The 15,448-nt window shown below is 44.1% G+C and overlaps 1 protein-coding gene across 11 annotated transcripts in view; it reads right to left on the reverse strand.

Moving 5' to 3' along the window:
* Positions 1 to 15,448, reverse strand: part of MICAL2 (microtubule associated monooxygenase, calponin and LIM domain containing 2) — a 214,925-nt gene that overhangs the window by 23,890 nt on the left and 175,587 nt on the right. For all 11 annotated transcript variants that reach the window (XR_010946137.1, XM_067749868.1, XM_067749866.1 and 8 more), the window contains 3 exons: positions 12,569 to 12,684; positions 8,725 to 8,817; positions 5,807 to 5,900 (listed from right to left, as the gene is read on the reverse strand). Coding sequence is in view for 10 of the 11 variants with exons in the window: in XM_067749868.1 (XP_067605969.1) it covers positions 5,807 to 5,900; positions 8,725 to 8,817; positions 12,569 to 12,684 (303 nt within the window). In the remaining variant the exon portion in view is untranslated. The remainder of the gene's footprint in view (positions 1 to 5,806; positions 5,901 to 8,724; positions 8,818 to 12,568; positions 12,685 to 15,448) is intronic.

Consider the following 15,448-nt stretch of genomic DNA (forward strand, 5'->3'; position numbering starts at 1 on the left):
TTAGTCTCTTTTCATCTAGAACAGTTCCCTAGATTCCTCCTTCCCTTTTTTTTAAATGACATTGACTTTTCTCACTTATTTTGCAGATTGTCTCTCAATTTGAATTTGCCTGATTGTATTTTTATGGTTAAATTCAAGGTAAGCGTTTCTGGCTGAGGTGCTGCATAAGTGAACATGTATCTTTCTTAGTACATCACAGCAGGAAGCTCATGATGTTAGTTTGATTATGGTTATGATTGGTTAAGGTTAAGGTGGTGTTGCCTGTTCACTTTTATTTTTCTGCTTGCTAATTTTTGTATGTAATCTTCTATTTCTTTAAATGTTTCCCACAGAGACATAGTATATTCTGTATTTGATAATTATAGTTGAAGTTCTTGGCCATTTAAATTTGTTGATTTTGCTTGAACCTCATTCTTAGTGGCTCACTTCCTTGTGTTTTGGGTGATTTTTAAAATTATTATTATAAGCTCATGGTTTACTGAACTTAATCTTTCTGAATCCTGAGAGCCTAAACTGAGGCATGGTTTCTTCCATATAGGATCTATAATTGGTTTTGGAGTGCTAGAGACCTGGCTTAATATGGGAATCTCAAGGTTAGCTCCCCTACTTTTTGTTAGACCCAAGGCAGCACTGGATTTCTGTTTTTGTGTTTGCTTCCCTCCTGGAACATGTAGGCTTCAGCATACCTTCTTTTCTCTCTTTTGGCCCTGAGAGATTTCTCTCACTTACTTAAGAGCCTAGCAATGTTTTCAAAAGTATCTTGTTGCAGTGAATGGGCTTTTATAGTATTTAGTCCACCATTCCACTGCTCCACACTTCTTAGGAATCACATTCTGTATCCTTGGATGAGGTGGCCAGTTGGGTTGGGTATTTAGTTTAAAATATTTTTTTCAGGTAAAATTATTACGATAGTGTTTTTTAAAACCGAGGGTTGCAAAATTAATTTTATGGGTCACAACAAGCACTAAAAATGTGACAGAATAGAAAGTAGTAGTCTTTTATATGTAGCAAAATTCAATATTATCTCTTGAAACATTTTATTCAATTATATATTTATATGTACTAACTTGTGATATAAAACATATTTCTTGCTGATGTCATGGGAATTTTTTTGTGTAAAGCAATTGTCTAGGGCACACAGCTTTGAAGCCTCAATGACCCTAGAATCCATGCAATGGAGAGAGGACCCAAGGCTTCTTCAGGAAGAGAATCTTAGTCTCGCCCTCACTGGGCCCATCTCTGTTATAAGGCCACTGCTCGACCAGGTGGCTACTGAGGCTAAAAACAGAGGTAAATACATAATAAATGGATTATTGACATTTGTTGAGTGAGGTAATCTGACATAAACCTTGAGCATCCCTGCATGTCTTTGCTGAGTGTGCCAAATAGCGAGGCCTAACCATCCTGTGTCCCTGAGCCACTCCTGCAGCCAGCCAAGTAGACTACTTGCTTCCTGGGAGAGGGGGCTGGCTTATTTACTGCTTGCCATAAAAGCTGCTGAGTTCCCCTACTCTGGCACAATCGACTGTGTGCACAGCTGTCATCAGGGCCTACCAGGCTACACCCTGGCACTTAGATACAGGGCAACTTGTACCACACTGCTGCTCCTGCTGTTTGCTGTGTCGTGAGTAAAAACTCCCTTGCTCTGATGCACTGAACATCACTGTTTACTTTCAGCACACAGAGTGTAGCAAATCCATCCAAATTCCTTGGTTGCTTAGCTACCAACTTCAGAGTCAAACTCAGGAGTGTCTGATTCTAATATCTGTGTTATTTTCAGGGCACCTTGTTGCTTTATTATCCAGGAAATTATTGTTTCTTCTGTTCCTCAGCGGCAGTCAAGATAAAAACCACAGAGTGTAAGCCAAACTACTTCCCTCTTCCTGCCTAGTTCATTGCAATTTCTTTTGTCATAATGTGTGCTCCTGCTGCCACCTGCTGGCAGCCTCAGACACCCTGCTATTTCTTTGTAAACCCCTTATCTGTGTGAAGGAAAAGCCATCGGGCTCTAAAACAAAAAAGCAAGAAGCTCAATGCAGGGATGCAGGTAAACCATCCTCAAAGTTGGTAAAGCTGTAAGGGAGGAATATTCCGTTACATTCCCCTGGGGACTAATCTGTTCTCCCTCAAAGCTGATCTCAGTTTTCACCAGATTTTACCTGTCTCCAGGTATTGAAAGCAAGCAGAGATTCCGTTATCTACTAAATTTGAATGGTGGTCTCTTGCTAAACTGTGGTGTTCCATCGCACATAACACTGACCACTACACTGACAACCAACAAAACCAGAAGGTAACCAAGAAGAGTCTAAGTGGCTGCAAAGCTCGACTTGACCTCTTCATAGACGGTGAGGCTCAGAGCAATCAGGCCGCTGCATATCATGGTCCTTTACTCTGGGCAGCTAGGACCACCAGGAGAATCCATTTCCTTTGTCAAGGACGTCCATCTCTCTCACACACACACATACACACACACACACACACACACACACACACACACACACACACACACACCCTACAGAACATAATGACTTGTCATCTGGGGTGGGTTGTTGGACTTTTGTTTTTCTTTGTTTCCCTTGCCTTGACAAAACGGGGAAAAACCCTTCCTGGGGGTGAGAGAGCTTATTTCTGACTGTTGGAAAAAGAGAAAGCAGGAATTGTTGTCACGACAATTGGGAGCTCATCAAAGCCTCATTTTGCTCATCAGCCATCACTGCCCTCCGTCCTGCACCCCCGCGTGTTCCTCTAATTCAATGCTCGCCTAATGAATAACTCCTAGGAACAAAAGACCCTTTCAGGCTGGCGCACATCATTATCAGAGGAGACTTGTATAACTGTCGCAAACGACTCACGTTTTCAGGCCTGTCTCTAAATCTGGTTATTCACAACCTTTATAGTTCAATATTATTGCCTAACTGTGATCATTTTCTAATTATCCTAATAATACTTATTAAATAATTCCCATTAAATCACTTGAACCAGAGCAGCCCAGGCCAGCTCAAATACAACTTAACCTAATAAGCATCGGTCATTCATTAAGCACCAGGGCAAGCTCTTAAAGGGGCTGAGTAGGATATTAAACCGCAAAGGAATATTATTATTGCACAAATGTTATTACAAGTTCGAGTGTATTAATTTCCATGCCTGGTTTGCAAATCTTCTGTTTGGTTTCCTTTGGGGCCGCCCTCTGTGACTTGACTCTTTCAGTCTCCTGCCCCTTGTTAATCTGCATCTGTCACCCACATAAGGACAATCAAGGAGAAAAAGGCCCATAAACTTAACAGGGGAATTACATTACCAAGGGTATAGAGGGAATGAACAGAATCCATCTTCTGGCCCGGCAAATACACCTTTGAAAACACCATAAGCTGGCCGAGTTTCTTTAGCTGATAACTGCAAATAGCCTTTTTTTATACTGAGGGTGAGGGAGATTTTCAGAAGCTTTAAAAATTTGGTTTCCAGACTTTAAATTTCAAGCAATAAACATCAGAGAGTCAATTCTTTAAAAAGTGTGAATGGATATTTAACATTTTGTAAAATAGTATCAGTAGCCGTTTATTAAATGCCTACAATGTGGTAGGCACTCTTGGGAGACTCCTGGTCCACCAATACACTTAATTCTCAAAATGGCCTGGTAATGTGAGGATTATGAGCTCCATTTTTCACATAAGGAATCTGGGAGCAGAGAGGTTAAGGGATTCTCCCAAAACCACACAGCCTAAATGCAGTGGAACAGAATTTGAACACAGGGCTCCTTGACGCTTACAATTTTACTAACCCTACCGTGCCATACTGCCTCCCCAGCAAAATGAAACATGTCCTAGCTTTGCTGGTTGATCCTTTTCACTTCTAAGGCTCTCACTGAAGTCAGCGGACTCCTAAAGACGAGTGCCAAGCCTTCTTGATTGGGAATATGACCAAACATTTCATTGTGTTGAAAGCCCTGACAATGGCTGTACAGGTAGGCAGGGACTCCAAGCAGTGAGAAACAGTTACCACTTTTGTTAAGAACCCTACTTCTGATGGGTGGATTTGGGTTCTCTTTGCAAGGAAATACACCGAGTATTGTAAGAAAAGGAACAAATATTTATTAACATTCTCTCCCATGCCAGGCACTGTGCTAGGGCTCCCACATACATTGTTTTAGCCAATCCTCACCACAAATCCAAGGAACAAGTATAATTATCACTCCCACTTCAGAAACACAGAAGCTGAGGCACAGAGGGGTAAAGTCAGACTCCGACGTTTCCAGAGAGACAACTACACAGCTACAGAAGCTGAAACCACAGGGCCTCTCACGTGGACCGGCCCTTGCAGGGCTCTGGGAGCTGCCCCACAGGTTTGCCTGCAGGACTTTGTATGAGCTTCGGGCCTCACAAAATCTGGGTCTGCCCCTGCTGGTACCATTATTCTCGAATAACTGAACTTTTAAGAGAACTGAAGCCCTAACCTTTCCCTATGTTGTTTACGTGACCACACACAGAGATATGTGTTTTCAGGGTCTGCTTTCTCACATTTTATATCCCAAATACAAAAGGCTAAAGACATCACATCAGAAATTAAAGAGACAATACCCCCAATATACACACATATATATATCACTGAATCTCTTTGCTGTATACCTGAAACTAACACAATATTGTAAATCAACTGGGCTTCAATTTTATAAAAGAGACAATACCCCCCATTGACCCCAATTCACTAGCAACATCACTGCTGGATGGTTTCCACAAACACATAGATTTCTTTCAGTTTCATTCCTCACTCAAAACTCTCTGCTGGTTCCTTATTCGTTATGGCATTTCAGTTCTTTTTACTTTTGGTCTTTGCAGGTGCTCTTCCCTCTGCCAGAATGGCCTCCTCACCTCCCTGGTAACCTCCTGTTCCTTCTCCAGTTCTTGTCTTAACAGATCACCCCCTCCAGGTGATTAGCCTGACCACCCCCCTTCCCCATCGAGATCAGTTAGGAACCTCGTGATTCCGTCCTCATTCCACCCTAACGCTTGTTCCCATCACAGCCCTCGTCCCCCTGTGTTGTGGTTTATTCACATGTCTGTGTCCCTCAATGGACCATAAACTTCTCAAAGGCAGGAAATGTCATACTTATCGTTAGAGACCTACTGTCTTAATGTCCAATACAAAGCAGACCTTCACCAGATGAATTCTGTTTGCATCTAAGAACCTGAAGCTACCAGTAGAACAGTTACTATTTATTGCTTTGCCTTGTGCCAGGTAATGTGCTAATTTAATTTCATCATATATATATTTCATCATGTATATATGTATCTCCTTTAATCGTTATTTCAGCTCTACAAGATAGGAAACCACTATTATTCACATTTTAGAGGAGAAAACGGAAGTTCATAAAGGTTTAGAACGTGACTGGTCCAAGGCCCTACAGCTGATAAAGGGAGCTACAGGTGGTAAAGGGAGAAACCAAGACTTTGACTCCAAGTCCAGGCTTTGAATCACTACCAACATTGCTTGAACACCCAACTGTTTCTCCTGAATTTATCTTAATCCCTGAATTGCAAAGAACATTCACACTAGCAGAAAAGAGACTGGACAGACCAGAAATCCAAGGCCCACAGGCTGACTGATGCCCTGGGAATTTCAAACTGGACAACCAGTTTGATTTTGAAAGTGGGAAGCAGTTGTGGATTGAGCACCGCAGGTCCGTGTTGACAGTTCCACAGTGGGTGACAAGGTCTCACTGTTTTGCCCAGATGGTTAGACCAGCACTGTTTTCAGACCAGAGACACGGGCCCGAGCCCGCTTCTCCAGATCCGCCCGCGGGGAGGCCTACCTGCTTCTCCTCTCAGCGCCTTCTCTAGCCTCACGCCCTGGATCTCGGAAGCCCTCTGCCACTCCTCCACCTCTTCCAGCTGCCTCTGGATGGCCTGCAATGCCAGGATCATACGTCACGCAGGTACTTTCAACGTGCAGAGTCATGCAAGGGCGCCAATTCTGCCACCTACTTTCCAAGAGGAAGAAGCCCTTTCCCTCGTGATGCCACCTCCTCAATTAACTGGGTAAGAACCCATGAATTCCCAAAATAACTAGAACTTGACATTTCCTTTCTTTAAGTATGAAAACATAAAGCAAGGAGTCTGTGTGTAAGCTCAATTTGCCCCCAAGGAGACATGAAAACACTCCCCTTTGACCAGGCCAGTCACACAGACACGCTCTCAGGCAGAGGCTGCTGCACTGGGTGGGTGGTCCTCGTAGTTCCTGGACCCCTCGGAGCCTCGGCCTCTGACCATGGTGATGGCATAGCCATCAGAGCTACAGTCCCTACCCAGAGTAGGACAGGGTCTCCAGGGGCAAACACAGGGCACGTTTCTTCTCCCAGGAAGAACCAGCAGACACCTCCCAAGAAGCTGTTCTGAAGCAGCAGACGCGGGCCAGCTCCTGGGGCTCTGGGTGTCCCTCTCCTGGTTTGTCCTGCTCTTGTCCTCAGCTACAAATCGGCAACCTATTCTTTCACTGCACCACGGGGGCTCTTTATTGTCTGTGGAAGTGCACTGTGGCTTATTACTAGCAGTTTATTAAGACGAGACAGAAATGTTTATCCCATTAAGGCACCCCTCCATAACCTTAACCTAACCATCAGGGCACCTAGCAAGGCTTGGGATCATGACTGCGTTTGCCTTTACATGTTTATTTTCCCTACCAGCTATTTCTCGCTTGTATATTAGGAAGGAAAATGAAGGGAAAACCTTTCCTCTGTACATTCTGTTCATCCTCGTCCATTTTCTCTGCTTTCAAACACACGCTGCCAAAAGGCACATCTCTTGACAGAACAGACTTTGCACCTGGCAGACCAGGTGTGTTCAAGGAAGTGGCAGCTGTCTGGGCAGGTAGAATGTGTGTGTTCTTCCTTTCCTACCTTCTTCTAGCTCTGTCTCACACCTCTTCCTCCTTAACTCCACATCCTTCTAAGTCTCCCCTGGATTCAAAGTACAATCGCTGAGGCATCTGCAACCCGTGAAGAGGCCCCAGCAAGGGTAGCAGTGGGGAGGGGTGGGGACGGAGCAGCCACCTGGCTTCTTGTCTCAGCTGAGAGTGTTTAAGCCCCAAACATAAAATCTGAAATAGATGGGAATTCTATCTAAAACTACTTGTAATTTTATGCCCTCTTCCTCTCTGTCTCTCTTTTAAAGACAATTATATCTTTATAGATCTGTCTCTTGCTGGCACTGTGTAGAATTGCTAAAGGAAGGGAAACATTTAAATGACTTTATTACTGATTACTTTGCAATTATGGCTCTATAATTGTTATGGACTGAGTAGTGCCCCCCCCACCCCGCCAAATTCATATGTTGATGTCCTAATCCCTAAAGAGACTGTGTTTGGAGATAGGGCCCTTAAGGAGGTAAATAAGGTTAAGTGAGGTCATACCAGTGGGCCCTAATCCAACAGGACTAGTGTCCTTATAAGAAAAGGAGAAGATGCCAAAATTCTCTCTCTTTCTCTGAATGCACACAGAAAAAAAGGTCATGTGAAGACACAGCAAGAAGGCAGCTGTCTACAAGCCAGGAAGAGAGTCCTCACCAGAAACCAATCCTGCAGGCACCTTGATCTTGGACTTCCAGCCTCCAGGGCTGTGAAAGAATAAATTTCTGTGGTTTAAGCCACCCAGTCTGTGGTATGTCATTATGGCAGCTCAAGCTGATTGATACGGTGGTCATTCTTTAGAAACTAAGGATGAAAATCTCAAAGATTATACAGGACTGGTATGGGTGCTAGCAGATTAGGCCTCAAAAAGCCATCGTAATTCTTCTGTTATCACTGCCTACTGTCTGGAGTAAAAATAGAAGGAGGGGAAATTGCTGAGTTTGCCAATCCATTTCATAAAGACTTCTCATGTTCTCAGAAGGAAAAGTTGAAATGTTTCAAGAAAGCCTGTTTCAGAAGTTGAGAATGGACAGAGGGAATTTATGGGAAGTTTTCCCATCCACTAAGTGAAGGGGGTGGCTCCCAAGTCAGTCACTGAGAAGAGTAAAGGAGGCTGGAGTAAGTGACTTCCTGCTTTTGTCAGAAACAAATTACAGGACTACCCGGCCTGATAAAGCGAACAACTGGAAGAAGGGTAGGGTACGCTGCATTAACATGAGTGGTCATTTTAAGGCCTTCTGTCCTAAAACCCAACTGTCCCTCAAGGCTAGGTTTGGGGTCCTCAGGGAGAGGGGGTGTGCCTTGACTTTCTGCTTCATTTTGCAGGTGGGCAGATCAACTTGGGCAGAAATGTTTGGAGTAAACAATCAGGCCAGGGAATCTGTATCAGAATGCTAGATGCTTGTGTGTTCAGCTAACCTTGGAATAGAGACTGCCCCAGTAGTTGTCAGCTCAGCAAAGACACTGTCAGAAAGTCAGGGGAAGGTTGTGTCCTCACAGAGGACAAAACTAAGGCCACTCGTGTGTGGCACTAAGGGCCTGGGATTGTTCCCAAGGCCGTGTGTTGGCTGCTGTTCCAGCTCACTTTGCAGGACACGCGTCTGCAGATGGAGAGGCAGCTGGGAGTGGGCCAACTCAACACCTGGGCCCTCCAGGCCCCAGAGTCCCACCAGGGATTGAGTCAGAGCCTTTAGAATAGCCACAAGCCCGGTTGCTCAGAGAAGAGAGACCTGTCTTTCCCCAGTGCAATACAGATTTCCAGAGCCTTCCACATCCAGATCCCCAGGATCCCAGACCCACTCACTCAGCTCAAGTTTGTTTTCTGACCTGAGCTTTGTGAAGTCTTTTCAATTCTTCTTGCTTAACCAATTGTTTTGTTGCTTTTTCTAGCCTCCTTCTTCTTCTTAGTGTCTTCCTCTCCTACAAAAACCAAGAAGAAAAAAATATGTCTTGAAAAATGAAATTGAAATGTACAAAATACTGTCACAGAGTCTGCCCTCTCCAACCAAACCACTGCTTAGCTTCTAGAACAACAATGTCAACAGAACTTTCTGCAGTGATGGAAATGTTCTGTATCTAGGCATAAGATTGCCTTCCCTACTTCACTTTGCTTGTACAAATACGTCATTAGTACCACTGGGTTCTCTGTGTGCCTGGGCTAGTAGAATACAGAACATTCAAAATTGAGGCATTTAAAATAGAGGTCCAGATCTTGACGGTGTCTCTTCCAGGTTTTAGACAGCAGAGAAAGGAGAAGTAGTGGTGTGGCCAGCTCCACATATTGCAAGTTTCAGGAGACTCTTCTGATTGGAGAAGCAGCAGAGAATAATGTTTGAGCACTGGGCCCAGGAGCCATGCAAAGCTGGCATTCAAACCCCAGCTGAGCCGTGTGAGCTTCGCTATGTCATACAACTTCCTGAACTTCAGCGTCCTCTTCAGAGTGATGAGAATGATTTAATGCCTACCTTGTAGGGATGTGATAAGGATTAAATGGGATAAGGTGGGTCAAGTCCTTTGCAGAATACTTAAAAAAGATATGGGATAGATATTCAGTAAATACTATGATTTTTACCGTTACCAGTATGATCATTATATTATTATTATACAAATTAGCATGATTATAATTTCTTACTAAAATCTACTATTTTTCATATGTGTGTGTATGTACGTAGTATGTATAACGTATGTATGTATACATCTTACATATACAAAATAAATGTCCAACTTGGGCCGGTTTTATTATGTTTGCCTTCTCAGAGCATACACATCAATTTTCTATATTAGGATGAGAATGAGAACATGCGAGAGACGTCTTTCTAATGCTGGCAGAAATAAATATGGAATTAAAAACTTGTTACATCTAGCCTGGTGCCTGGGCATTCAGTAGCTGTGGTTGAGCTGAATGTTTGCCCATTAAAAGGACTATAAATCCCCAAGTGGGGAATAGACCTAACAGGCCTGACTCCAGGTCCATAATAGAGGTCAGAGATTTTACCTTAAAAGCAAGTGCCTTTCCAGGGCTTTATGGGTCCTTGGCACTCTGCCACCCATTCCATCACTCTCCTTAGGAAAGCATCTAGCTTTCAGGGTTCAGAATGTTTACAGATCATTGGTGAAAACATTTAGCTCAATGACGAAACTTGGTTTTTCTAAAATTCTCTGTAGGATGTAGAATCCTAAAGATCTTCATCCTTTCTTTCATCCTTGGAAGGAAATTTTGGCTCTCAGCACTCAAACTTATTCTATATCACATCTCTATTGCTAGAGGACAACTTCCAGATTGACTGTCAACCACTGCAGAGGTCCCAGGCCATTTGGGTGAGGGAACTCCTCCTTTAAGCAGCCAGGATCTTTCTGGGAAGGCTGGGTGGGGAGGGGTTTGGTGGTATTTGGCAGATATCTCTTGAGCTTCCACTATACTAATCTACATAATAATTGTCAGCATTTGTTGAGTGCTATGTGCCAGACACTGTACTGATTACTTCACATGCATCATCTTATTTATTCCACAAATTACACTTATTTCACAGGTAAGGAAATCAAAGCTCAGAGAAGTTAAAGAACTTGCCCAAGATGACACAATCAGGAACTGGTAGAGCCAGGAGCTAAGCCCAGGTAACCTGAATCCAGTGTCCACATTTCTATCTAGTTTATTCTGCCTTTCCTGTACCAAATTCGGTGCAGATGCATCAAGGACCTCTGCTTTAAAGAAATATCAAACTTTCCCCCTAAATTAAGACCATTCAAACAATTTCAGTGAGGGATGCCTTGACAGCATTGCGCTGTCTTAGCACTTCCCAGCAGCAAAGCTGCCAAACCCGACTGCTTTATCAAGAGTCAGCAAAGCAGAACCTAGACAGGGAAAGAAAGTCCTTTACTGCCTTTTATTAAAAGATGTGGACATAGAAAAAAAGAAGGATGATTTATTAACAAACGCTCATATAGCCTTACACTGCACCAGGCACGGTTCTCACATCCTCAGTAATGGTGATGACGATGCAGAGAAGAAAGGAAAACGTCTAAGGGCTAAGGAAGAAAAAGATGAAGGACAGAGAAAGGGAGAAATCTGGCAGGACTGAAGACAAGCTGCCTGTCTCCCTCTCTCAGATCCAGGCATTAACTTGAGGGGAGGGGGCAAAGCAAAGAGGCGAGGCTGCATATCCTGTCTCCAGTTTCCTTTGCAAGGGTTCACTTGAGCTGAGTGGGCTCTGTGCCATGTGGCTGGGGACACACCTGTATGGGGCAGAAGAGATAAAGAAAAAGAAGGGAAAACACTTCCCTCGTTCCTTCAGTGTGAGCCCTTGGGAAGTCATAAAGAAGGAACCTTTTTGCCAGCTTCCCTGCCTGAAGAGTGGGCGTGTTGGAAGCCAGGTGAAGCGGGCAAGGTTTACCACACTGCAGCAGATGTGTAATGTGATGACTGGCTCTGTTCTGGTCCAGCAGGAGACAAGGAGCTATTCGCAAGGCTTGCCCTAGGTATCATGGTCTTGCCATTTCGATGGCTTTCAGCCACTCCATTCTTTTGGTCCCCATGAGTGGCAGAATGGCTGATGCTGGGGCTTCTGCCTCATTTGAATACAGAATTAACTCAGGGTCACTCAAGGGGGTGAGAGGGTCTGTAAGGAAATCCCAGAAATCAACACGACACATAGAATTCACTGGTACTGAGTGTCTAACTAATCATGGCCACCCATGGTTAGAAACCAGAAATCTCTACGTATTCTCTCGTTCTCATTCTCTCTCTCCCCAGCATGTCCCAGCTCCCTCCTGACTTACTTGCTCCAAGGTGAGCCGTGGGGAGCTGGAACCCCTGAATGACTTGAGGTGATGCCAAAGCTCCTAGTGCTAGATATGGAAAAGTTGAGTTTAAGTAAATAAATTTGCTTCTCTCTTTTTCTCCGCAGATCCTTACTGCTCCAAAAAATAAACACTGCCAGAGCAGTGAACTGCTTCTGTCCGCCCAGGAAGCATATGATGTCCAGCCATTCAGCTCTTCCAGCCCCAGAGGATAAAGAAAACAATGGTGGGATTTGGTCATGGGATGCGTGCCTCCGTGTATGTAACATACAGACACATTTAAAGACATACAATGACGTTTGTGTTTTTTAATCCATGGGTATGGGAGTCATTTAAAGGGTTCTCCAGAAATGAATGTTCATTAAGCAGAGAGAAGAACTGCCATTCCCCCGCCAGCACACGGCTAGTCAGTGGGGATCCTCAGAGCCTACATGCAACTGCATGGTTCATTTCGCATTTCTGATTAGAATAAACATAACGTTTTCCATGCAATCTGCCTCTAGTGCTTCTTAAATGAAGCTGTGCTACCCCTCGGGAAATACACATCTGCTTGTTTTAATTTTTTCGATGGTTTGCTTGTTGGATCACCACTTTAAGAGCTGCAGTCACCAAATGGTTTCAAGTAAATATGTCTGTTTTTTCCCCCTTCCCACTTTGACATCTCTGAGAAAGGCAAGTTCCTAAAAGTTAAAAATATATATAAAAAGGTAATTCTTAGGGTGTTCCAGGTAAAAAGAGCGGTTGCTGTGAGATGCAATGAAACGTGATCCTCCTAATGAAACTGCTGCAGCTGGAGCCCACATTGGGTCTGAAATCTGGATGGTAAACGGCCCCCGCAAGCCAAGGCCCCCTTTGGTTTGCCAAGTGTTGTTACCTTTGACCGCAAGGAAGGCTGAGGATCGAATTCTTCATCTGCAGAGGAGGTGGTGGTGGAAGAGGTGGAAGAGGCAGTCCCTGTCACCTGTGCTCTGATGGGGACGCGCTTGGGACCTGAAATGGGAACAGAAGAACTCACTGAACTCCTAGCTTCTTCTCCTGCGTCATGACCCGAAGCCACCTCTCCTTCCTCCCTGCTACCCCCATTCTCTTCCTCCCTGCCCTCCCCTCACTGCACCTGCCATGAGCGTGAGGCGGCAGCACCTAAGGGCAACTGAAAATTTGGCCCTCTACGTTAATTACATTTCTGGGTCCCTGCCAAGAGCTTTGCAGCTCTCTTTTCATGTGAAAAAAAAAAGGTATTATGCAGAAATCAATTAATTCCTTAAACACCATTTGTATGGTGTGTTGCTAGGAATGCATTCAGAGATGAAATCTGTTAGTAAAATTCGTGTCTGAAGTTAGCTGAGTTACCTAAATGCTTGTGTAAGGTTCGTTCTGCAGAGTAATTGAATGCAAAAAAGTCGGAGCCAGCTCTTAAACAAATCGCCCTTCTGCGGCTCACAGCATCTGGCACCCATTTTTACTACATGACATCTGCTCAGTGTAAAAGGGCTGGCGTCAGAATGTCTGGTCATAGAAAAAAAAAAATCCCAAATGTAATCAGAAGCAAAAGGACTCTAAGCCTAAGGTTTTATCACATAGTCTCATGCAACATAAATATTTCATTAATTATGGCTAAACAAATGCCAATTTTATTTTCCCAACTTGCAGATATTATCACATCATCGAAGTGATGATTCAAATGCCAGGAAAGGCGGTTTAAGATAGGGAGGGCTCAACAATTCAGGGCCCACGGGAGAGCTGAAGTCGAGGGGAGATGCCAACCCCTGAACGAGAGGTAGATGGTTAGAGGCAGCAAAGTGCCTGTGTTCGCTCAGATCTCTTTGTGATCTGACTGGGGACCACGTGTGATAGAGTGTTCCAGGTGCCACAGGAGACTTTTGTTCTTCTCAGCAAGAACATCTGCCCCTACACATCAACCTGATGCAGAGTTAATGATTAATATCTGGATTAACGCACCCTGAACACCGGCTATCAGAACCAGCTAGGACTCCACGATAGGAGATTTACTAACCTTTACTCTGCCGCATCAGCTTCTAGCTAAAGAGAAATATGTGTTGGGTGGGGAGGGAGGAGGAGAGGCAATTCCAAGCTGACTAGCATTCTCTCCAGCCTGCCTTTTCTTCCCCGTAATTTTCAACTATTCACCCCAGTGGGAGAGGCCAAGTTTTAAAAATTAAGGGTAATTTTAACTTCCAGGAACACATTTACATATGCTGTTATTCAAAGTAAAATAATGCAAAACATCTATATAATAACACAGCCTCTCTGGGGAGAGAGTTAACTGTTTTCCACTTTAATTTGCCAGATGCGAACGCTCAGGTGAAGAGAAAATCGGGAGCTGCATAATAACGGTGGAGGCATTGTTAGTGGGAAGCTGAGACTGTTTCCCAGCCCCAGCCACTAAATCACCGCTGAGTACTTTAGTCACTGAGTATTCCCTTCTTAGTGTGTGAGCTTGAGGAACTAACTTCACCTCCTCAGTTTCTGGGGATCATGATGTCTAACTCGCAGAACTGTTGTAGAAGAGTAAACGTAATCAATATAAAGAGCCTAACACAGTGCCTGGTTCATTGCAGGTGCTTAAATAAATGTCGTCGTCATCATCAGCTGCCTCTCCCAGACGATGAAGCAGCAGCCATTGCTTCATCATCATCATTGGTCCCAACAAACAATACTGCAATATTAGTAAAACTGCCTAATCAACCGTCATTTTATGGAGGAAGTATAATAACCTAAATTTGAAACTTTTTCTATCAAAAATAAATTTAATATTTCCACTGAATTTTATTTTGAAATTGAGGAGAAAATGTTCCCAGATATAATGCATTTCTTAAACTTCTGGCAAAGTTACATAAAGTTAAATAGTTACCCCTGAATCTCTTCCCCTTTACTCTCTTCCATCATAGAACCATTCATTCTACTTTACTTTTCATTTGCAAGCTTAAAAAATTTGCAGCATTGTTCTACTCTGGCTATAATGGAGTGACTGATTCTGGGATTGATCTCCCACCACAAAGCACTAGAAGTCAGGATGAAATATATGAAGCAACTGTTTCCAGACACTGGACAAGAGGCAGTACAGAACTGTGATAAAGGTGGGAACAGAGCTTACATGAGGTAAGCCCTACAATCACAGTAGCTTTCTGCCTACAGGCACTTTCCAGAACACAGTGCAGGTAGGAGGAACCTAAACAGAGCATAGCAGATTCATTCAGTTGAGAAGACAGAGGTCACCATTTGAGTGGGCTGAGGCAGTTGGAATATGTGGGGAAGAGTACTTGAGAGGAAGGAGCTATGTAGAAAACAGACTTCAGAAATAAGCATAAAAGTCAACTTGAGGGGCTTCCTTGGTGGCGCAGTGGTTGAGAGTCCGCCTGCCGATGCAGGGGACACAGGTTCGTGCCCCGGTCCGGGAAGATCCCACATGCCGCGGAGCGGCTGGGCCTGTGAGCCATGGCCACTGAGCCTGCGTGTCTGGAGCCCGTGCTCCGCGACGGGAGAGGCCACAACAGTGAGAGGCCCGCGTACAGAAAAAAAAGTCAACTTGAGTCTATTGCTTAATGATAAATTATAGATGCATAGAGAGAAATTGCACGAGGTTGGGCCGACAACTGCTGGAAAGTTATAGGGTAAATAATCTCTAAAGCTTTCACAAGACTGGAAAATGTTCAAGTTTTACCCAAATAGGGTAGAGCAAATGTTGGGGGCATTAGAGTGGAGACGACAGAAGAATCGCACTTGAGTAACAGGG

The sequence above is a fragment of the Pseudorca crassidens genome, chromosome 9 (genome assembly GCF_039906515.1).
Source record: "Pseudorca crassidens isolate mPseCra1 chromosome 9, mPseCra1.hap1, whole genome shotgun sequence".
NCBI lineage: Eukaryota > Metazoa > Chordata > Mammalia > Artiodactyla > Delphinidae > Pseudorca > Pseudorca crassidens.